Source organism: Terrapene carolina, unplaced genomic scaffold (genome assembly GCF_002925995.2).
Source record: "Terrapene carolina triunguis isolate 2854851 unplaced genomic scaffold, T_m_triunguis-2.0 Scaffold84, whole genome shotgun sequence".
Taxonomy (NCBI): domain Eukaryota; kingdom Metazoa; phylum Chordata; order Testudines; family Emydidae; genus Terrapene; species Terrapene triunguis.
Genome location: NW_020664435.1, coordinates 7,496,294 through 7,520,945, shown reverse-complemented (window position 1 = coordinate 7,520,945; position 24,652 = coordinate 7,496,294). Strand labels below are relative to the sequence as shown.

Sequence of the window (24,652 nt, the reverse complement as noted above, 5' to 3'; positions counted from 1 at the left end):
TTAACCCCTTCTTTGCATCCAGGGCGGTTCAGTCACACTTCCCAAGGGGAAGCACAATGAGACATTTTGCTTTGGGGAGTCATAATGTCTCCAGGAGGTCCCAGTCCACAAGGCCAGAGTACTGGGTACTTTTGTGCCCTTTGTAGGTGCAGCTTTCTACCCTCTGCTGCACAGTGCATGGGAGGAGGGGCAAAACCATGACCTACCTCTTCTTGCCCTCTTTAGGGCACTGGGCATTCCCAAGGGAGTAGAGATGGAATGCCCCCTGAGCACAGTGACTGGAATTCAGTCTGACCTGTTGTGACTTCCCCCAACCAGCTCAAAATTTGCATCCTGCATCTCACACGGGAGCTTTTAAAATACAACATGCACGTTTAGAAATGATAAAAAGCTATTGAAAAATATGGCAGCACCCATAGCTTCTTTTTGAAAATGCGAATTTAAAAAAACCCCTAGAAATGTACAGTGAAAGTGAGAGATTCAACATCATTTCTGTATATTGCATCTTTGTAGACATCCCACTCTTGGATTACAGTTTTTTTTACAGCCATGATTCTAATGCTAAGTGAACATTCCCATATTTTATATCTAAAAGGTGGACAGGCTGGTTAAGGAGACTTGAAATGAAGTCCAGAGCCTTTCGCCTTGAGATCCTTGGCCTCAATTCAGCCCAGGTCAGTAGTAAAGAAAGCCATTTTTACAGGATGATTGCTTGATGGTCTGAGTTTATTTCAGTCCAGTCCTTAGAGGACATGTCCTCAACTGAGAAACCACCGTGACACCCGACACAGTTGGTAGCAATTGCCACCGTGTTGGCAGTTTCAGCAGAGGAGTCCAGGAAGGAATGGTCACAGAGAATGAACTACTCCCTCCCTCCCTGGAGCAGGCCCCTCCAGCAGGGGAGTTGAGGCACATCAGCAGGGTGATGTGGGGGAATCTTGCTACCCGACTTATACCTGTTCTAGGGGTACAAGGAGGACTTCTGTCTCCAGGACCAATTCATTTCAGAACCTTTGAAAAGCACTCAATGCCCATAAAATATTATATATTATTTTATTTGACACTGTGTAGAGACTTTGTAGAAAATATGGGTACCTGACATACTGCTGGGAGTTATGGATAAGTAATCATTCTCATTCTTCTTTTTCACCAATATCACCTGCCAAGAGGAGAAAAAAATATATATGTGATACATCCACAAATGTAAAATAGTTGGGCTAACAGTATGTAAACAGGATAAGACATTTTTGGTACTGGATGCTACAGTCCATGTCTGCTGGCATTTCACATTGCACTGAAGCTGAGGTGCCTTGCACCACTGCAGAGGGCAAAAAGTGTGAGCTACTGCCTGAAACCTGGCAGAGTTGTGGAAGACCAGGTCTCCAAACGCATAGTCAGAGAGCATGTGCATGTGAGAGAAGAATGCTCCCACTCACACCATGGAACTACCAGCCAGGGGACTCCTTCCTCTAGATTTTATGTAGAAGGCAGGACCGGCTCCAGGGTTTTTGCTGCCCCCCCCCCCCCCAAAAGCCACGATTGCGATCGGCGGCACTCCGGCGGCAGCTCCACCGCACCGCTTTCTTCTTCGGCGGGAATTCGGCGGCAGCTGCTTCCCTCCAAGAGGGACCCGCCGCCGAACAGCCCGACGTGCTGCCCCTTCCCCTTGGCTGCCCCAAGCACCTGCTTGCTGGGCTGGTGCCGGGAGCCGGCCCTGGTAGAAGGTTCCACTGGGCCCTCATTAATATTAATGCAAAGATGCCTTTAGAACTTCATAATATCTTGCAAGGGCCATGTAAGTTACTTGTGTTTTCCTCCCACTATTCAATGAAAGCTTTTCAGACATGTATTCTTATTTTCTTTAGATTTATTTGGGTTCTAGGGACACTTCCGCCCCCTCTTGAGAGATAATGGGCCTGATCTCCAGCTAAGGTTTTGCCCATAAACTTTATAGTGAAGTTGTTAGCATTATTTCACAATAACCAATACATCCATTACTTAGTTGTTGTGTGGCGTCTTTCTTATAGACAAGTACTACAAAACATAATATTTCCTTCAGTAATTAAATCAAATCACTTAATTGTAAAAGAAATGCAAGCTTTAGATATTGTAAGCAAGAAGATGCTCTATGGATAGTGTGATTACTTTAACTGAAAATTCCTTTAAAAATTAAACCAGAGGATACATTGTTAAAATAAATACGCCTGTTTCCTATATTCTTTACCACACCAGTTGCAGTATGGGAAAGTAAATGTTTGGGGTAAATGTGGACTCCTAACCCACAAAAAGTCAGAGTAATCATTCAGGCTTTGAACATGGAACTCCATGGGGACTTGGAGGAACAGAATGGACCACCACCAAAACTGTGGCATAACGTCTCACTGTCTTTATTTCAACCTAGAAGCTGGAACACCAGCTGCACACCCTTTCACCATCTATGTGGAAGGGCCCTGGGTCTCTAGTAGCCCTTCTGTGTTGGCCTACATGGGCCTGGCATGGAACCCCCTCTGCAGGGTACAGAGGGCACAAAGACCCCACTGCACGTCTGCTCCACCTGTGACCCCTCATACAGGGCTACCATGGGTGCAAGGCAGTGCTATAAATTCATGTGATGTCATGCCAGCAAATATTGAAAATCAGCCAATCATATATTGAAGACCCATGTCAGAGTCCCCAAATAAAGTCAGTCTGATGTGTTTTTTAAGGTAAAACAAGAAAAATGTTTTTCCATTTATCAGGTCTGCCTTTCCACATTACCTGTTCTTGATTAATTACGTGGCTGGAACCCCTTACTATAATTTGGCTGGTATCATGTTATCCTCTAGCTCCCTCTAGTGCACCATTGATACCAACCATGAACAGGATGTCATACCCAGCTGTGAGTTACGAACCGGAGCCAGTCAGAGCCACTAAAGTGACAGGGGAAGTGTGCTCCAGCAATGAAGAAAGTACAACAGTACTAATGTGTTAAACGAGTGACACGCCGGGGGTAGAAAGCTAGCAAGAAACAGTCAGTAGTGTGAGAAAAAGGAGACGGGAGCCAAAAAAGGTTTAGCAGAGACGCCTGCAGAAGTGCATACATAAGCAGATGAAAGAAGCTCTCCTTGGGAACCTGGGCAGGGTACAGATCTGAATTTAGAGCCACACATGATATAAAATAAGAAACAGCTGCATTTAATCTTTTGAGTCTCCTTGAGCTTCACTCTCATGATTTATGACACTGGCACAAACCCCTAATGAAATTATAGCCCTATAATTCACTGTTATTTATTCTCTCTTGACATGATTAGAAACCTACTAGTCCAATGTTAGGATTTTTCGATGTGAATTTAGCCCTCATAATGTAATGTATTGGTATACTGTTTTCATTGTAACTTGTTCTTAATTTGTTTTAATCATTTTTGATCCATTTAGCCTGACATGTTTGATAAACCTTAACAATAAATTGTTATTCCAAAGTTTGGAATTGCTACACCAAGTTCCCAAAGTATTTAAAGGATCTCAACTTTTATGGTAATTATAACAGCAAGTAAGAAAATAAAACCTGCTGGATGAAGGTTTTATGGGACAAAAGTTAAAATAATCAGCCTCCTTGCATGTTCTGATGTATTTGTGTCTCCTCTTTCCCTCCCTACTGGCTGCCTGAAAGCAAATCTGGACTCTTCTTAGAAATAACAGTATGTCCTTTAATCTTTAGGTGCAAAACAGATATTCTGTTTCACTTTTGCCATGTACAAACAAGTATAAACAGAGGCTACAAAGAAAACTTTATTCTCTTTCTACTGACATCTTGTGGAACTCTGAGGTATTTTATACTCTGCCAAACAACAAATTAAATAGGAAACTAGTACACATAGATCAGGTCTGTTCCTATTCCCATTAAAGTCAGGATCAGACCCCTTCCAACATGCCAGTGAAACTAGTGAATCTCACCAATAAACCATTTGCCTGAATGTAATTGTAGTTAGGTGACTTACTGACAATCTGATAGTACTCTTAAAAACAAATCATCAAGTTTTGGAAATAAAGCTTGTCCCTCCTGTAAATAATTAGTTACTAGTCTTAAAATTATTGTCTACAAGCCAATTTAAGAAAGAAATAAAGAAAAGTAAAAGCTTTTTCAGCCAATTATGTTTTAAGGGCCAACACGCCGCAATGGGAGTTTTGCCATTTTCCTCAATGAGACCAGTACTTGGCATGATGTAATCACTCATGTAAAAATTCAGGAGGAAATGAATGAAAGGAAAGATGACCATTTGTTTAGGTCACTACACTGAGACTCAGTAGATCTGTCAATGCCACAGACCTCTTGTGTGATTTGGAGCAAGTCACTTAATCTTTCTGTGCCTCAGTTCCCTGTCTGTAAACCTGAAAGACTACTTTCTTCCTCTTCCTCTTGTCTGTGTAGCTCACTGGGTCAGGGACTGCCTCCTGCTCTGAGTATATACAGCAACAAGCACAATTGGGCCCTGATTGGTTGGGGTCGCTAACTGCTGCTGTATTACAAATAATAAATGAAGTGGGTTTTTATTAGCTGTTTTATAGATGACAATGATTTTAATAGTGTTTCTTGATTCAATTCTGGAATTAATAATTAAAGTTTCATCCTGCATTTTATCTGCAGTAAATAAAATAACTTCCTTTTAATGAATGTGGCAAGTTGCAGGGAACAGTTCAGTCTGTGCTGTTTATCTGTTTTGTTGTCCCAAAAGTCAAATGTCTTTGTCTATAGATCCACAAGGGCATGCTTTGCCTCCAATCTTTAGACAATCTCTCTGGAAGAATACTCCTTTTAGTGCTGGGCCTTAAGACTCCACTTTTTATAAGGAGGAGCCCTCTGGCCCTGCTATACCACTGACTTTATTTAGCACCCCTGTTTCTCACCTTGGCTCTTCCAGCCAGTCCAAAAGAACAGGAACTCCGGTTACAGATTTTGGGAAGCTATGCAATCAGCAGATGCTTGCAGGGACACAGTGCAGCCTTTTCAAACCAAGGCAGCTTTTATGTCTACACTTAAACTGCAACAACGGCACCACTGCAGCTGCACTACTGTAGCATTTCAGTGTAGATGCTCACTACAGCAATGGGGGGGGGGTTTCCTCCCATCACTGAAGTTAATCCATCTCCGTGAGAGGTGATACTAGGTTGATGGAAGAAACATTGGGGGTTAGGTCACTTAATTATGTTGCTCAGGGGTGTGGATTTTTCACACTCCTGAGCAACGTAGCTGGGTCAACCTAACTTTTTAGTGTAGACCTGGCCTGAGTCAACTGGAATACAGTATTGAAATGTCCTAGGGCTAGAATGAAAAGAGTTCTGATACCCAAGTGCTCACACCTCAGTCCTTTGTTCCCAGTCCCAGTCAAGCTGCTTCCATATTTCCGTTCCCTTGGCTGCCAGTTATTAAAAGTTAATGTCCAGTCACTTGTCTTCCATTGTATCTCCAGTGCAACCCTATTCATATGTAGACAACTCTTGGTAGTTCATTCATACCAAATCAGACCCACCTGACTCTTACCCATTCCCCATCCCAAGAAAAAAATTAGTCCCTTCATAACCAGTGGGTAACATTAGAAAACAAGAGGGAAAACTGAGCTACACATATTTTTTTTGTTAAAATAATACCCAAATGCCTCACATTCTTCAGTTTTCTCTGGATCTAGTATTGTCATCTGTTTGAGGGGTGAGTGGTGTCTAAATTAGCTACAGAACTTTCCTCCTTGGAGGCTGGTTAGGTGTGGAGGATGTTAGAGAAAAACTGGTTCTCATTCAAAATCAGTTACTGATCTAAAAAGGTTGTAAAAGGGTACAAATAGCATCCAGGCGGGAGATTTATGGGGCAAATCCCTTCTCCACAACAGGCCAGTAATGTATGGGATTCATACATTAAGAACATTGGTGCCTAACTTTCCCTTTCTGCACTCCATAAATGATACAACTTTTACATGAGAGAGAAAAGGTGGATGATGTAATATCTTTATGGTCTGGGAAAGATAATCAGGTGGGTCACAGCTAGTTACAAGGCAGAACAGATTGTATTTAGCTCTGACACTCTGGGTAGTCTACACTTACCGTAGGGTCCGGCGGCAGGCAATCGATGTTCTGGGATCGATCCCGGAAGTGCCCCAGATCGATCCCGGAAGTGCTCGCCGTCGAAGCCGGTACTCCAGCTCAGCGAGCGGAGTACGCGGCATCGACGGGGAAGCCTTCCTGCCGCGTCTGGACCCGCGGTAAGTTCGGACTAAGGTACTTCGAATTCAGCTACGTTATTAACGTAGCTGAATTTGCGTACCTTAGTCCGAAGTGGGTGGGTAGTGTAGACCAGGCCTCTGTTTACCTGTCCCAGACCTGAAGAGGAGCTCTGTGGAGCTCAAAAGCTTGTCTAATTGCTCTAATAAAAGATATCACCTCACCCACCTCTTCTTTCTCATATCCTAGAACCAACACAAATGCAAACAACTTTTAGGTTTTCACTCTTAATGTTACCACCCAGGAAGCAATCTCTAGCAATCTAAACTTTTGTGCCTTTAGCAATCTGTCTAGTGTTTTTGCAAGAGGGCTAGCCACAGTCTCACTCTCTCCTTACAGTCCAATCTTTCCATTCATGAAGGATTTCCCTAGGCTACTATCTTGAGATAAGCCCCATCCCAAAGCATTAGTTGCAGATATATGGCAGTTAAGGTTGCAAAAGATTTCTCCTGTCCTTTCAATGCAGATATTCTGAACCTTTTCCCCAGCCTCCAGATTTGCAGCCACATGCTGTGTGTATGATTCAGTGTCAGGAAAGGAAGATTCAGGGTTTGTCTTCACTTGACGTAGCGCACCTGGTGAAGACACAATATGTCAACGGGAGAGCACTCTCCTGTCAATGTAATTACTCCACCTCAACGAGAGGCAGAAGCTATGTCTGCATAGTGAAGACAGCGCGTTTTGGCTTTGTCTACATTGGCAATTGAAAGACAAAACTTTTGTCGTTCAGAGGTGTTAACCCTTACCCCTCCCGCCCCCCGAAAGACAAAAGTTTTGCCGACGATAAGCGCTGGTGTGAACAGCACTTTGTCGGCAGGAGTGCTTTCCTACCAGCAAAGCTAACGCCGCTTGTTGAGGGACAAACAGCAGACAACAAACAGCAGCTGCTGACAAACAGTAGCTACACTGTGCACCTTTTAGCGGCACAGCTGTGTCGCTAAAAGCTGCGTAGTGTAGACAAAGCCTAAGTCAATGTAACTTATGTTACTTAGGGGCGTGGCTTTTTCACACCCATGAGCAACGTAAGTTGCATCAATTTAAGCAGTAGTGTAGACAAGCCCTCAGATTTGTCCAAACACAGAAGAAACATTAGAAATGGCTACATACTGTGCCTTTCCCCATATCATATCTCAGGACTCCTAGTCTCCACTGGCTAGAGAAGGGTATATTTGGAATTCATTCAGAAACCTGGGTTTCTAGTTTAGTAACACATCAGTCTGTTTGACTGACAAGCCATGTGCCAGTTATTGTTCTTACTCTTTTTCATCATCACAAAAGGTGATTAACCAATTAACTTTAACCAGTTTGGTTAAACACACACCCCACCAAACTCCTTCTCTCTCATACAAACTCACTGGATTAAACAACAAACCTGAGAGGTATTGAATGGCTCAAAAGATTAGGAATGGGGTACTGAGGCCTTTCACCTCTATATCACTGTTTCAGATCTAAGCAGTGGCTGATAGTCTTTAGCATCTAATGGCTGTCTTGGTGAGGTATGCCAAATGATTTTGCGGTTTGAGTTCAGTCCCCTGTGGACAAATGTTCGCATCACAAAAGAAAGTCTTACTGGCAAATGTCAGCAGAGATGCCAAGGACTGAATGGGCATGAAGAGAAATGACTGACTGACTTTTTACCTAGTCCCTTTCCAGAAAAGAGCTGTTAGGCAACATGGAGGAGCCAGCACAGTGGTCTACACTACCACTTAAATCGATATAATTTATGTCGCTCGGGGGTGTGAAAAAAATCACACCCCCCCCAAGTGATGCAAGTTACAGCGACCTAAGAGCTGTCCACACCAGCGCTATGTTGTGGGAGATACTCTCCCGCTGACATAGCTACCGCCTCTCGCGGAGGTGGAGTAATTACGCTGACGGGAGAGAGCTGTCCCATCGGCATAGAGCATCTTCACCAGACGCGCTAGTTCGGCGCAGCTGCGTCGGGGCAGCTCTGCCAATGTAGAGCTTCTAGTGTAGACTAGTCCTCAATCTCCAGTACTGTACTGTCAATCTAGCATCTGCCAGAAAGCACTAACAATTCTGTTAAAAGCATTAGGCCAGTCTCTCTTTCATAATGTAGCTAGTCTCCCGAACCTTCTCATTTTTAAAGCCTATCACAGTCTAGTGTGATGAAGTCAAGGCACTGAACATGTTCTAAAGTCTATAATTACATTGCCAGCAGTAAATAATATACTTTCAGCGTACACTTGTAGATAGACTTGCCAGGTAACAAAATGGCTTCCATTAATGTACTGCCAACATTTCTTGTGTATGTTGAATCAAAAGTGACCTTGATATCTTCATATGATTCAACATATGACTTTATAACATGATTGACAACAGAAATGCCCATGCACTTCCCCCGGGCTAAGCTGAATGTACATCACATGGGAGCTAATAAAATTAGGCGCTGAGTCTTGAAAGGTTCTATATATATTTAAATACCACTGATTTGAGGTCACTCAGCAGCACTTCCCAGTCCCAAGAGGTGTGCAGCAAATTAGATTATTCTGCCCTTTAAGAAAAAATTGGGAGACTTGTCCATTCATCTTCAGCTAGAAGAAAAGGTGGTTCTGACTCTGCCACTCGGTTGCTGTGTGACCTTAGGAAAGTTACTTAGCCTCTCTGTTCCTCAGTTAGCCCATCTGATAAATGGGTATAATAATATATACCTCCATCAGAGAGGCGTTATGATGCTTAAATAAGTAGCATTGGCCTGGATTGTCTCCAGATCTGATTCTTCCCATGTCAAATGGTGGGCTAGCAGGCTCCACAACACCATCCCTCCCTCTTCCATATCCCACCAGAGAGTATTCTGTGAGTCTGGAGTCCGCAACAGGGGAGAAGGTGAAGGAAAGCAATGGGTGGGTTAAGGATGGTGCAGCGCAGGGCTCCACTTCTGTCCTAGGTTAGAATGGCTTCTCCTGAGCCTGGCTGCCCAGTGGCTCTGCTCACTCCCATCACCCATGCCGCACTCAAATGGTGTGGGCTAAATTTGAGTGATGAGTGGCCTTGCAACTGGGTACACAGGGTCACAGTGCCACTCATGTTTGGCCCAGCTGCCTGTCCACCATCAACCCGTGTGCCAAGTTGCAATGCCAGCCACAGAAATTTTGCCTGGCTGCCCCTGCAATCCTCCCCGTCATGATGGAAGAGCAGCCAGGCCAAATCTGAGTGGCGTTGGAACATCTGAGTGCCCAGTTGCAATGCCACTCAAATTTGGCACATCCAATATCACTGACCATATTTAAATCAAGATTGGATGTTGTTCTGAAAGATCTGCTCAAGGAATTATTTTGGGGAAGTTCTATGGCCTGTGTTACACAGGAGGTCAAACTTCTGACTTCCTTCTCGCATTGGAATCTCTACATCTTCTGTCTTGGAGAGGATGATCTGGTCTATTTCTACAGTTTTCATAAGAAGATAAGAATGGCCATATTGAGTCAGGCCAATGGTCCATCTAGCCCAGTATCCTGTCTTCTGGCAATACATGGGTGAATCACAGTATTGTGGAGTCTGACCTTTGATTTTTGAAGGCTTGCAGCTGGCAATACTGCTTCTATCTCAGTCATTTCCAGAACGTCTGGCTGTGATCACATAAACACAGGATTATTTCTTGAATGCAGAGTCAGTCAGAATTGGAAACTGAGCTATGAGGTAGAATGTCCTTATTAAAATATAAATATCCTAAGCAACAGCAAAGGGAACACTCAAAGGTAGTAGCTGAGTAGATTTTTTTGTTTAAATGTTTTTAGATTCATATGATCAGAAGGGGCCATCAGAATCCTCTAGTTTGACCCGCAAAACAAAGGCCACAGCATTTTACGCAGTGATTCCTGCATAGAGCCCAATGTTCTCCCTTTCAATTTTGTTCTAATGTAAAAGTCCCTTCTAAAATGCAGTTCTTATGGTTTTGTAATTGGGAACTAGGGAAGTGAAGGGGAAAATGCCAGTTAATTTTGATCAGGTGTTCCAGGCTATGAGCCCTTACATTTTGTTTTGGCACAAGATGTGGCACTTTTATTTTTCTTGGGGGCTATCTTGGCTTTGTGGTGAAGGATTTACTTGATGTATCATCTGAACATTTTGTTCTGTAAACTTTCTCCACAAAAGCTACTTTCATTTTACCCTCCACTTTCTCTGAGAAAGTCTGAACTGGAGACTCCAATTGCAATTTATGAAAAACCGTCAGTAGTGCATGGATAATGCTTATTATTAATCGAATATCCTTGAAATATATTTTTAATAGTAAACCAAAGTCAACATTTTTGGGGCTATGTTATATGCGAGATTCTTTTTCACTGGCCGCTTTAGTGGAATATTTGTAGGCGGCAGTTTATATGAGATGATACCTACAAAGTAAGTATGCAGCATTCTCTTTCTTCAAAAACTGGACAATTTAGCGCCCTGTGAGAAATGACATCAGTTCAATACCTGGCAAACAGACATCCCCATCACAAAAGCCACCATCACAATTAGATTTTGAGGGGCCATCTCTGCAGGGAGCTCAACCACTACTTCCCCAGTGAGATCATTTTGAGTGTTAGCTTCCCCACAAAATAATACTGTGCGGTAAATGATAACTGTATAAGTATGATTGATATACCTTTCACATAAACATTTTCAGTCTCTTATCCTTCAGCATCTGATCATATTAGCAACGAGACACTGTGCCCTACAATTAGGACATCTGCCAGTAGTATTGTCTATTCCTAGTCTTTCCTTTTTCACAGTGGCAGTATTCTAAAGTGGCAGTCTCCTTTCCAGAGGGGTAGTTTTTTACCATTGAGCTTCAACACTCCCTTATTTTATCTTGTCACTAATCTACCCTGAGAGGTTTTTGAGCACTCACAACTCAACATGAATGGTTGATCCTCTGCATCTCTCCAGTTCAAACCATTAAATAGTTAATGTTCAGCTCTGTACTGAAAAGTACAGAAAGGCCCTGAGTTTCAGCAGGTCGTCTACAATGTAAAAGCCTGAAAATTGTTACACGCAGATAATACTTTTAATAAGCTATTATTGTAACCTCAGCCCCAGCCTCCTCATGTGGATTTTTGAAAGCATTTGGATTTCAATTAGCACAATTGTAAAATGAACAGTGTTCGTTCAGATGGATAGAAATAATTTTAAAGAAGTACAGTGCCAATGAGGCTGCTATTCTTCTACATGGCTTTCTGTGTCTGAAGATGTCCATGTAATACATGAATATTTCTGGAGATAGGTTAGATGATCTGCAATGTCCGGAAAGGTGACATAATTCAATACGGTTAGGGTTCCATTCATGTTTATCAGAACCTGCTGTATGCAATTATTTTGGTGTGTTTGTGTGAATAAGACCTGTCACCTACTGGAAAATATCATAATTAATCTGTCAGGGCAGCAGGGGAATGTGGAAAGACAGCTAAAATATGTTTTCCATTCTCCAAGGATTCTAATACACCAGTATCATCCCTTTTGCTTAACTGAGTAGAGAAAGAGTTGTAGGTTGTCTTTAAGCAGGATGGATACTAAGCTGAAAATGTAACAAGTCAGTACTAGCTATAAATTAAAGTCATGCTTGCCTTGCTTAATATGTGCTGCATAGATAATGATACTACACTTACAGAATATATGAATCTGATCATCATTTGGTATCACAGTTGTGGATTTGATAACATTAGATATATAGCTCTAAATAGGGTGACTAGATGTCCCATTTTTAAAGGGACAGTCTCGTTTTTTGGGACTTTTTCTTATATAGGTGCCTATTAACCCCCACCCTGTCCCATTTTTTCACAGTTGCTATCTGGTAACCCTAGCTCTAAAGGCTGCATATGTGCTGCTTAAACACCCCAGTTGGTTAGAAGACATATCCCTTTAGGGGTGTGGAGCACTAGCTGACATATCACCCGGCTCAAAAAGCTCCACCATTATCACCTCTGAAAATGTGAGCAACAAAGAGCAGATTTCATCAGTCATGCCACCTCCCTACAAAATTGTTCCTGGAAGCCCATAAAAACCCTCCTTACAATCCACCAAGAGTGTATGTGTGCCTTCATGCAGGCATACAGTAGATGATTAGAAGCTTGTACCTCAACAGTACTGGAACTGGAAGCCTCGCTTTACAGATAACTTTATGGTGCCCAGCAACTAGGGTGACCAGAGAGCAAGTGTGAAAAATCAGGATAGGGGAGGGAGGGTAATAGGAGCCTATATAAGACAAAGCCCCAAATATCGGGACTGTCCCTATAAAATCGGGACATCTGGTCACCCTACCAGCAACTTATTTTTGAAAATTGGATTTTGTGCCTCTTTCTCATTGTTTACAAAGCATAAAGATTGGAAAGGGGCTTTTTTGTTTTATATGTTGTTTTACATAATTTTTTTCTGCTTGTTTTTAGACTCAGAAATATCAGGAATGTCAAATCTTGTCATCCCTGGGTCTGCTTCCCTGCTGTGAGCCCCAAAGAGCAAGGGGGCTGAAACACTGACAAAGATGACCTTGCTTCCAAGTGCTCTTTGGCAAATTAAAATGTTTGGCAATGATTCCCAATTTTGAAAAAAATATTGATAAAAATTTCACAGAAAGGGTCACAGAAAATGGGTCCATTTCAAACCCTGAAAGATGGAAACCAATTTATAAATTTCTGTATTTCCTATGAAACGGTTTCTTCATTTTTCAGTCAGCTTTGCAAAAAATCCTTTCCCCTCATAATAGCTCAGTCTCTTGACTCTTGTGATGTCATAATGTCACTAGTTTACCAGTCACTATAGAGTGAAAGTAAATAAAACCTGAACTTATAACATATTCAAAAGAATAAATATAATAAAATAGTCACAACCTCCTCCACATCTTCTTATGAAAAAAATCAATCAATCAAACAAACAAAAACTTGTGTGCTTTCTTTGTATATCTCATAGATCTAAAAAAGGGCAGGAACCCTATATTTTACCTGTACAGGTCCCCTTTAACAGAAAGCATTTTAACCAAAGCTAGGTGCACTCACAAAAGTTCTAGCTGATTTGCAGTTGTGTATTAAAGATATTTATAAATGGAGTGATTTAGGCCTTGATTCAGAAAGGCACTTAAGCACATCCATAAGTATCTTGCTTAATAAGGATCCTAGTGGGGGCTACTGGAGATGTAAAAAAATAATTAAAAAAAAAAGAGTTTAAATGTAAGTGGTTATTCTTGTATATGTTTTAAATGTAAATGTATTTGTTTTAAGAGCATTGGAGATACCACATGGCTTTGACGTAACATTTTTCTTATTTTTGTTTTCTGTTCTATCAATTCAGGACACATTAGCTCTCATTTAAATTTCAATAAGGGAGAGTTTATCTTCCATGTTAATTTTCATCACTGCTCATTGTGAAATCTGTAAGTGATGAGCTGTTTCCTGCAATTACTTGCAGGTCATCTTGAATTACCCAGCCACTCTCTACAAATGACTAATTACAGATAACCAGAAAGATAGTAATTTTCAGACAGTTTCATTGAATGTGGTAATTTCCCATCATAATTAACTGGATATTAAAAATTACATTTTCTAAACCTTCGGCAGGAGGTGTCTGAATGAAACTTGTCAAAGGAAGACAAATTTTGTCCATGTGCCTTGTGTGAGTGCTGTGCCCATAAGTTTAGTGAAGCAGAAATAAATATGATCTGAATTGCAAATGTCACTTTATTGAATGGAGATGAGAATTACCTTAAAAACTTATGCTGGCATTTGTTCTGAACTATTTCAGAGGTATTTCAGCAGGATTAATACAGCTTCAGGCTGGCTGCTTTCCTTAACCAAAGCTTTGTAGATACAGAAGTTTGCTTTAAAAAGCAAATCTAACTACTGAAAAGTCATTTTCCATATCAAGAGTCTCAGAAATCTTTTACAGTGGCCTGATAATTAGAGCTGCGTAGAAAGCATTGGACGAACAAATGGAGAAGATTCAGTTATGGGCAGAGAATCAGACCCACGGTTTTGCACCAACTGAAATTTGGGGAGGTTCAAGACCTGAATCTGCATCTGAATTTTCCACATGGTCCCCATCTTTATAACTGGACAAACTAAAACCTTAGATCCAGATGCCCAAATACACCTCTACCCCGATATAACGCGACCCGATATAACACGAATTCGGATATAACGCAATAAAGCAGTGCTCCAGGGGGGCGGGGCTGCGCACTCCGGTGGATCAAAGCAAGTTCGATATAACGCGGTTTCACCTATAACGCGGGAAGATTTTTTGGCTCCTGAGGACAGCGTTATATCGGGGTAGAGGTGTACTTTGGAGTGGGAGTGTTCAACACCTGAGATTTGTGGGATGAGTGCATCTCTAATTATGGTTTGGGGAAATTTCTGAGGTACTGTTTAATGAATAAAAGTTAGGTTGTAGGACCAGGACAACAATTAAAGTAGTAGCACCAGTTGCCTCTTCTCTTATGAATGTTTACAGGCAGCAGAACTTAGTAGAGAGGGATGTAGGGAGGGTGAAAATCTGCTCAGCTCATTTCTGGGGACAAACTGGTTGCACGAATTCTGCAGCATATCAGTGTACTGCTGCATAAACAGAGAGTGAGAATGCATATTGGCCATGAGCTTACCATGTGATATGGCACCAAAGAAGGGTAATGCAATTTTGGGAAGCATAAGCAGAAGCATCATGTAATGAAGCAAGGAGGCAATAATCTCTCTCTGTTCGGCTGTGGTGACCCCACACCTAGAATACTGCCTTCAGTTGTGGACACCTCAGTAGAAGAAAGATAGTAATGAATAGAGGAGAGTTGAGAGCAGACCAGTGAAAAATGATTATGGGGCTGGACAGACTGATTTCTGAGGAAAGAATAAGAGAGTTAACTATGGCTTGGCTAAGTGACAACAAAACACTTGATAACCATATAGCCAAGAAGAACAAGAGCTGATGGCCGAATGCTCTTGCTATGGAGATTCCAATCAAATTGCTGCTTAGTGTTACTGGTGGGTATGTAACTACGTTAAAAGGGTAGGTATTTTTAAAAGTGAAAATTCCCTCCTGTTTTTAAACTGATATTTTGAAACAAGCCCATACGGCCATTTCAGAAACTTAATCCAAAGCTTATTTTTCAACAGAACAACCCAATTATTCCAATAATAATTATGCTTCTTAAGTTCCGGAAACATACTGAAACTCACCAAAGACATCATGACATATGCCTCAATTGTTCATTAGAATGATGGTTACTAGTATTACTCACTGATGATTTCACTACCTCTCGCAAGGAAACAACACACACACTTTATCCTTTTTCCTTCCTTCGTCTCACCCTATTGAATTATTTATTCTGTAATTAACCAGTTAGGCTCCATCATGTTATTTTAAAGTGAATCATTTTAACTGCTAGCAAGTAGGGTTTGTTTGATTCTCGGTACAGGTGTTATGGGGTCATGTAACGGGGCATTTTGGAACCACAGAGAGCTACAGGTGGCTCTCTGCAAACTGCTGATGTTTTTTTTGCTGTAAGCTGCTTTTCTTTAAGTGATTTGATTTTTAATTTTTTAGACATATTTATAAGGTGCACAAGTTTATTACAAATTTACATTTTTTTATTTTTCATTCCTTGTGTCTTGGTCACATGTGACACTACTTTATTCATCTCTGTCATTTTTTCAAAGTAAGATTTTTTAAAAAATAATAAAGTAATTAAGTTACCCCCACAAGAGCATCTAGGTTGCTGTATAATAAAAACTCTGTAAAACACAAAACCCCCTTAATAATAAAGCCCACGCTACTTGAAAGTCAAATAAGGAAAACACGTGGAAAGGATCTGACACATGGGAAAAAGGAAAGGGAAAAAGTTATACGTATGGGACCAATATAGATCACAATAAAATTTTTAAGTAACATAAAAACTCAGGTATGATATAAAAGATTTTGCTCTACATAAGCGTGTCCGGGTTACTTTGTCCATCAACTTGATTTAAAGAATCAGTATGAATGCAAGGTTAAAAAGAGTTAGGCCTGATCTACTCTAGAAAATTAAGTTCACTTAACTATGTCGCTCAGAGGTGTGAAAAATCCACACCCCGATCAGCATAATTAATCCAGCTGAAGTCCCAGCACAGACAGTACTAGGTTGATTGAAGAATTCTTCCGTCTACCTAGCTACCGCCTCTCAGGGGGGATTGTCTGTGCCAATGGGATTACCTACAGCGGTGCAGTTTTGCCGCTGTAGCATTTCAAGGGTAGACAACCCCGCAGACATTCCAGTTATGAGTAATGACTTGGACATTAGACATTCCACGCCTGATTTTCAGAAAGGCTTATCATCCGCAGCTCCCACTGGCATATGAGTGCTCAGCACCTCTGAAAATCAGCCCATCGACCTAATTATCAAAATGACAAGAGTGCAATGTTTGGCCTCTAGACTGCATTAAATGAAATGAAATATCATTACTGAGTGCTAATACCATGGGGATCTAGGGTCTATTGCTATGAAGTAAGCACAATCCTCCTATTCTACCATGTTGATCTTAATCTGCATGCAAGGGGAGCCTGCACAAAAGAAGGGGCATTCTGACTCTGTGGCATGCTCTCTCCTTTTCCGCCAAGAAGCATGCCAGTGGTGTTCCAGCTCCTGATTCAACCCCCCACTGGAATCAACTGCAAAATGCTCCTGGGCCTTGGGTCAGACCCTAGCTTCCCTAACCTACCTATGGGGGAACACAGCTCAGGTTTATACCTGCTTTGTTAACTTGGGTTGTTTTCTCTCTGTGCTTTGGAGCTGGCTTTTATTAGACAGTCAAAGTACAGTAATTTTTTATCTGCAATGTGGATCTCTGTTGCATATTCTGCTCTTGTTGATCTCAATGGAAGTTCCATGCAGACACTGACTGCTAATTATTAATTAAGGTTTCTGAAGTCCTTTGAGGATTGTAATCTTCAGCACTGAGGAACAACTCTGAGGTTTTGTTGCTCAGACATTCCTCAAAGAGAGGCTTGGAATGTAACAGACCAAAGAACCACACACTTGATATTAATTATTAAAAAGACTGATGATCAAATCAAAATAATAATTTGTTCAGATATCAAATATGAGAAATAAATGGTAACAGTGTAATACAAATACAATGTCAAATCCAAGTCAGGCTAAACTTCTTTAATTAGAGAGTTTTACAGACTCTCATTGTCAAATCCCTTGTCCACACTAAGGGTATGTCTACACTACAGGATTAATCCGAATTTAGATAATTCGAATTTGGGAAACAGGTTATATAAATTCGATTGTGCACGGCCACACTAAGCACCTTAATTCGGTTTTTAACCACATTAATTCGGTGGTGTGCGGCCACACTACCCCATTAACTTAAACACAGTAATTCGGTGGTGTGCGGCCACACTAACCCTAATTCGAATTAACAAAATCGATTTAGGCGTTACTCCGCTCGTCGAGGTGGAGTACAGAAATCGATTTTAAGTGCCCTTTAATTCGAATTAACTGGCTCTGTAGTGTGGACGGGTGAAGGGTTAATTCGGATTAACGCAGCTAAATCCGAATTAAAGTCCTAGTGTAGACCAGGCCTAAGATTTACTTTGGTATAATTTACGTTGCTCAGGGGTGTGAATAATCCACACCCCTGAGCGATGTAAGTTTTAGCAACATAAGTGCTAGTAACAATGGGGTAGCCGTGTTAGTCTGAATCTGTAAAAAGCAACAGAGGGTCCTGTGGCACCTTTAAGACTAACAGAAGTATTGGAGCATAAGCTTTCGTGAGTGAATGCCCACTTCATCAGACGCATTCACCCACGAAAGCTTATGCTCCAATACTTCTGTTAGTCTTAAAGGTGCCATAGGTGCTAGTGTAGACAGTGCTATGTTGGCAGGAGAGCTTCTCCCGCTGACATAGCTACTGTGGGAGGTGGAGTAATTAAGCCGATGGGAGAGCTCCCGTTGGCTTAGAGCGTCTTCACCAGAAGCGCTACAGCAGCGCAGCTGCATCAGTGCAGTTGCAGTGCTTCTAGTGTAGATGTAGCCTAAATCGATCAATGAAACTGTGAACTTTTTTCCGTCTTTTCATCATTTTACCCTAACGGAAGGCATTATGTAAGTGCTAAGTATTATTATTATTACTGTTATATGCACTGGAGAGCTCTAGTGTGAATTGGAAAAGAAAATCTTCCCCTTAGTACCAAATCAAGTCAGGAAACTGGTAATGGTGGCCCCGGACATCAGAAAACATGTTCCATCCAGAGTCCTGAGTCCTCATCTGTGCTCCAGGGATAGCTATGTATCTAAGAAACTAATCTGTATGGCCATAAGCATGAAGGCCAACAAACCTGGTTTATTGGCTCTCCCATATAAAGTAGAATCAGAGGTCTCATTAATGTTACCACAGTCTAAGACTCACTTAAGTTTTAGACATTGTCCTCCCTATTTCTTTAAAAAAATAAGTAAATGAAACCATGGATGTTTGCTGAATGCATTAAATAAATGTATTTCCGAAGACAGTCTCTTTATCAAATTACATAACATTAGGGAAAAAATCACATTAAAACCTTTCTGCTGATTAATATATTAGCCAGCAGAAAATTTATGCATTCAGTGCACTTCTGCTATCAATAAAACTATGTTAATTACTATGAAAACATGTGGCTCCTGGATTTAGAGCTTGGTGCTCATTGCCGCATCTTGATGCTGCCAGACTTCTACTACCACATTCATACCAATTTCTTCCTGACTGGCAGACACAAATCCATGCTTCATCTAGCAGGATACCTGAGGAACTTACTTTACCATCTTTCTATCTTTTCTTTTTCTATAGTACCACTCACTACAGTATCTGATCACTGCATACACTTTACTAGTGCCTGCACAAAAGGACAGAAATCCTTGGTGCAGAGAGGAGGAGGAGGAGATACTGCAGAATGATGCAAAGGAGAACGGGAGACAAAGTGGGGGGATGCAAACAGGGGGGAAAAGGACAGGAGAGAAGCTATAAACAGGACTAGAGCAGAAAGAAAACACCAAGCGGAAGGAAGGACAATCTTGTCATTAAGTTACTGGAATAAGATTCTGGAGCTCTAGGTTCGATTCTTTGCTCTGCTGCAAACTTCCTACATAATCTTGGGCAAGTCATAGGGGGTTTGATCCAATACTCTTCCTCCCTCACCTTCATTACTGCAGCCCTGCCATACTCCCCTTCCAAGCCTCCTTTTCCGTTCCAGAAAGAGACTCCACGAACCTCCTCTGCATTCCTCTGGCTCCCTTAAAAGTATTGTATTAGGGTGTGTCCCCAAGTGGGAATTAATTAGGGTTTTTTTTATTATGGCAGCATCTAAGAACACCATTCAAGCTCCATTATGCTAAGCTTTGTATGCACATTTATTAAAGATGATGGCCCACAACCGAGACAGCTTACAAACTAGGTCTCAGACAGGGCAGAACAGGTGGATGACACAGATGAGAGGAGGTGGAGTTGAGATGATGAATTAACAATAAAACAGAGTAGCATAAAAGCTGAAGTCTCAGCTCACTACTTGCTTAAAAAATGCCAGACAAATGACAGATTTGTAGCCATCACCGCAGAGGGATGCATGAAGGAGGAATTTTAAAGGAATTATGAATTTAAGAATTTTGATGAGGCATCCTGGGAGAAAGCATGGAGGTGCCTATGGAAGAAGCAGATAAACAGGCAATTGAGGTTGGCTGCCATATTTGGCAGGCATTGACAGCTCACTAAATTGATAGGTCTGTAAGACAGGGTGAGGTTAGATGATGTAAGCTCTTAAAAGCAAAGACAAAGTTCATGTGTTTGGTGGGGTGAAGGAGAGGAGCCAGTGAAGGGATGCCAAGATGTGACTGGAGTGACAAGCTAAGCAGCTTATGTTTTAAGTGCATTTGAGGGAGACGGCATGGCTGGCGTCAAGGCCAGAGAGGAGGAGATTACAGTCATAGTGCAAAGGTGATGAGGGCATAAATGAGATCTGGGGCAGCCTGGACACATTGAAAAGGCCAAATATTTGGAATGTTACATAGGCAGAAGCAGCAAGATTATGGCACAGCCTGTATATCTGGACAGAGACAGAGGGCCAAGTTGAAGAGGATAGGCCTGAGTGACAGGGAGGACGGTGATGTTCACCTTAGTGGTAGGTGAAGGAGAAAATGAGAAGAGCTTGAGGGGAAAGTCCCATGCTACCCACTGCCTTACCTGAGTTGCTGGTTACCTCCCTGTGGCTCCCCTGCTCTCCCCACTTTGCCAGCAATGTGTGTGTTTCTCCCCCTCCCAGCTTCAACGCTCCTCCCCCATGCAATGCTTTATGACCTAAGGGACGTACTGACTAGAGCAGGGGTAGGCAACCTATGGCATGCGTGCCGAAGGTGGCACGCGAGCTGATTTTCAGTGACACTCACACTGCCTGGGTCCTGGCCACCGGTCCGGGGGGCTCTGAATTTTAATTTAATTTAAAATGAAGCTTCTTAAACTTTTTAAAAACCTTATTTACTTTACATACAACAAGAGTTTAGTTATATATTATAGACTTATAGAAAGAGACCTTCTAAATACGTTAAAATGTATTACTGGCACGTGAAACCTTAAATCAGAGTGAATGAATGAAGACTCGGCACACCACTTCTGAAAGGTTGCCGACCCCTGGACTAGAGCAATGAGGGAGGTGTTCCGGGCAGGGAAAAGTGAGGTTAGGTTGGGACTAGTTCCTCCCTAGAGTCCTGACTAGGGTGACCAGGTGTCTCACGCAGCCGAACATCTGATGACAGTCGTCACAGAGAGAAATACATTCGCTAAGTCGCCCGGAACACTTACACAGAGGAGCTTGAAAGTCAGGAATGAGACTTGGAATTTGACCTAGTGTTCTACAGAGCAGCCATTGCAGTGAGAAATGCACTAGAGGGATGTGCTTTCAGCAATCGGTGTTGCATTTTGAACTCATTGTTCTAAAGTTCATACCTATGAAAACTGAATTGGATTAATCAAGCTTTGAAGTCACACAGGTGTAGATTACCAAGGCCAACTCATCAGCAGACAGGATGAGTGCAGTCTAGTTTCTCTCAGCTGGGGAAAAAGTATTATGACCATCCTGCACCAGTGAGGGCCCAAGGGCATTTTGATGGTAAGGGGAAGATTCGCTCCCTAGATAGCCCCATTATGGGGAGAAATGTTGTTTGGTGGGACAAGCAGGGAACTGAGAGTCAGGACTCATAGGTTCTATTTCTCATTCTGTTATTCACTAGTTATGTGATTTTGGTCATAATTCTGTAATCCTTTTGGCTCCATAAGATGGCCATAAAACTCACTGATCTCTGAGGGGTGTAGTGGTACAAAATTAGTTAGTTTTTGTGAAGCAGTTTTGAGATCCAGACATGAAAAGCTCTACAGAAGGGCTTAGTATTAGCATTTTCTTTGAGATGTTGTAGGCAAATTACACGTAGCTTTGTCCACAAACAAAGTACTTTTTAGTAACTTTGGGTTTTAGATATCTTTACGGTTCTCTTCACAGTGGAGAGTTCCGTTACTGCATGTATCAGAAAAAAATATCAGCGCATGCACATCTATAGCTATATATTCCTGGGCACATGTTGTGCGACTGCTCTAGTTTACACTCAGTAAAGTGTAGGTAAGTATAACCCAAAAGGCCGGGTCAAGAAAATCCCGACTAGAAAAGCAGGAAGCCCTAGCTCCTGGATTCATGTGAATATGTAAGAATCTCAGCTTTCATTTATAAAATCAAAAGTTTCTAGTCCTTATGGTTGTGGAGAAAAGCACACCGTCTGAAAGGTAAAAAAACAAAAAACAAAACCCAAAATTAATTATTTTAAAGAATAGCATTATTTTTAAACCAGTCTCATGATTTTTGTGGCTTGACTCATGATTTTTGAATGCCTGGTGTTGACAGTCCTGAAGCATTAATAGTGTTTTGGGTCCTACAGAAATCTTTTCTCCCATAACATATGTGATATTGTGATATCATTGCAATCAATCAACCTACTGGAATTCACAACTGTATTGACATTTATATTTCTTGTTACTTTACATGAAGGAACAATGCAAATGAATGAACTTTTCCCATATTCAGTGATATTAGTCCATGCTGGGGAAAGAGTGAGGCTCTGATCCTGCAAAGACTTAAGAACCTACTTTACTTTAAAGCTCCTGAGTAGTCAGTTACTTAAATACAACCTTAATGGGTCTAGTCATGTACTTATGATTAAGCATCACGTTTAAGCATTTGCAGAATTGAGGCCTAAGATACACTGTAATGCGGGGAGGTGAATTTTGCAGCCAGGAAACCTGAATTTAGAGTGGTTTTATCTGGGCAAAATCAACATTGCAAATGAGCTTATTTTCATTTTTTTCCTGGTAAAATAAAGATTATTACTGATTATTATTATAATGAATCATAAAATGTGTGGCTGAGTAACTCAGTGAACAAAACATTCTAGTTTAGAAATATAAGCTAAAGTGAGGTTTAATTTTCTTGTGCACAGTCGCAATTACAAACCGGGCATCAAATTCAATATATATCTTGGCCAGAATTTCTCAGTCTAGGTTTCCCCATGCTACTGCATTGGTTGATGCTAATAAATCCTGACCCACAAAAGCAAGGCCTTTGAGTTGATCTATTTAGCTTTTATTTAATTTATATTTCTCTGTATTGATTCTATTCACCATGCAGAATGTTACTGTATGTTAGGGTGAGAAGGCAGGGTTAGCCTGGATAATTGTGGTGGTCCTTTCAGGCCTTGGAATCTGTTCATCTCCTGTTCATCTCCTTATTTCAAGAAACACAGGGAGAACAGGATTGCCTGCATTGCCCTCAACATGCTCATAACTCCTGCAACGCTGCCTTAAGACAATGCCTATAATAAAATGTCATGCTTTAAGGCTTCAGCTGATCACCTGCAGGAGTCAGGAAGGAATTGTGTTCCCCATTGCACAATTGGACAGCTGTATTCTGGGATTTCCCCCTCCCCCGTACTTTTCTCCAAAGTATCAGAGATTGGCCACAGCTGGAGATGGGACATAGGGCAGGTTGGACCAATTCTCTGAGGCCATATAGAGAATCCTCTTTCTTACATGCCTGTCCGGTGGTTCTTGCTCACATGCTCAGGGTCAAGCTGATTGTCACATTTGGGGTCAGGAAGGAATTTTGCCCCAGTCAGATTGGCAGGGCCCTGGGAGGTTTTTTTGCCTTCCTCTGCAGCATGGGGTGTGGATCACCTGTTAGGACCCTCCCGGTGCATCTCACCTAATCAATGGCCTGTCATTTCAGGAGCTCAGCCTAGATGATCTAATGATGCCTTCTGTCCCTATTTTATGGGTATGTCAATGTGTCAAAAATAACCACAGAGGCAGTGAGTCTCAGAGCCTGGGTCTACAGACTTAGGCTCATGCTACGGCACTAGAAACAGCTGTGTAGATGTTCTGGCTCAGGCTGGAGCTCAGGCTCTGAAACCCACTTACTTCCCTGGGCTTCATAGCCCAAGCCTGAATGTCTACACATCTGTTTTTAGCACCTGTAGACCTGGGCTGTGAGACTTGCTGCCGTGTTTGTTTTTTTGCCATGTAGACACACTCTATGAAAGTGTATTTAACTGCTGCATCTCACAAGGCCATTTCTCTGGTTCATAATAACTCAGAAAGAAAGAAAGATTAAAAAAAAGTAAAAATTCAATTAGCATGTGGGTTTGACCCATAGATTCTGCCACTCTTGCTTGTGTTGAGTAGTACCTCACCCCACAAGGAGACCCACTAAAATCTACTCTTTGAGTAAAGCATCGCTCAACATAAGTAAGCATGGCAGAAAACTAGCCACAAGGAAGGATAGTCCAGTGGTTAGGGCGCTTGCCTAGGATTTGAGAGACATGGGTTTAATTCCCTGTGTTGCCACAAACTTCCTGGGTGAGGCTGGCCATATCATTTTAGGCCAGACTTTCAACGGTTAATAAGGCACTTAGTGGGATTTTTCACAACTACATAGGTACCTAAGCCCCATGGAATTCAGTGGGAGTGAGGTGCTTTCACAAATTCCACTAGGTACTTATCTGCACCATTAGGCATTTAAATACCTCTAAAATGTGCCTCAGTTACCATCTATAAAATGGGATTGGCAGGTTTCAATTTAAATTGTTAGTCATCGGTAAACAGCGATTTCACTCGACACACAGAAAATGACCAAAAATATTATATATACACATATACACACACACCTCTACCCCGATATAACGCGACCCGATATAACACGAATTCGGATAGAACGCGTTAAAGCAGTGCTCCGGGGGGGTGGGGCTGCGCACTCCGGTGGATCAAAGCAAGTTCAATATAACGCGGTTTCACCTATAATGCGGTAAGATTTTTTGGCTCCCGACAACAGCGTTATATCGGGGTAGAGGTGTATATCCATCAATAATAATCAGCAGGGATCGGGT

General features: G+C 41.8%; 1 protein-coding gene across 1 annotated transcript in view; it reads right to left on the bottom strand.

Annotated features, from left to right (window-relative positions):
* The window catches only part of THRB (thyroid hormone receptor beta), a 271,485-nt gene that overhangs the window by 66,516 nt on the left and 180,317 nt on the right, over positions 1–24,652 (bottom strand). The window contains exon 3 of the mRNA XM_026649372.1: positions 1,096–1,159. Coding sequence (XP_026505157.1) covers positions 1,096–1,102 — 7 coding nt within the window. The 5' untranslated portion in view covers positions 1,103–1,159. The remainder of the gene's footprint in view (positions 1–1,095; positions 1,160–24,652) is intronic.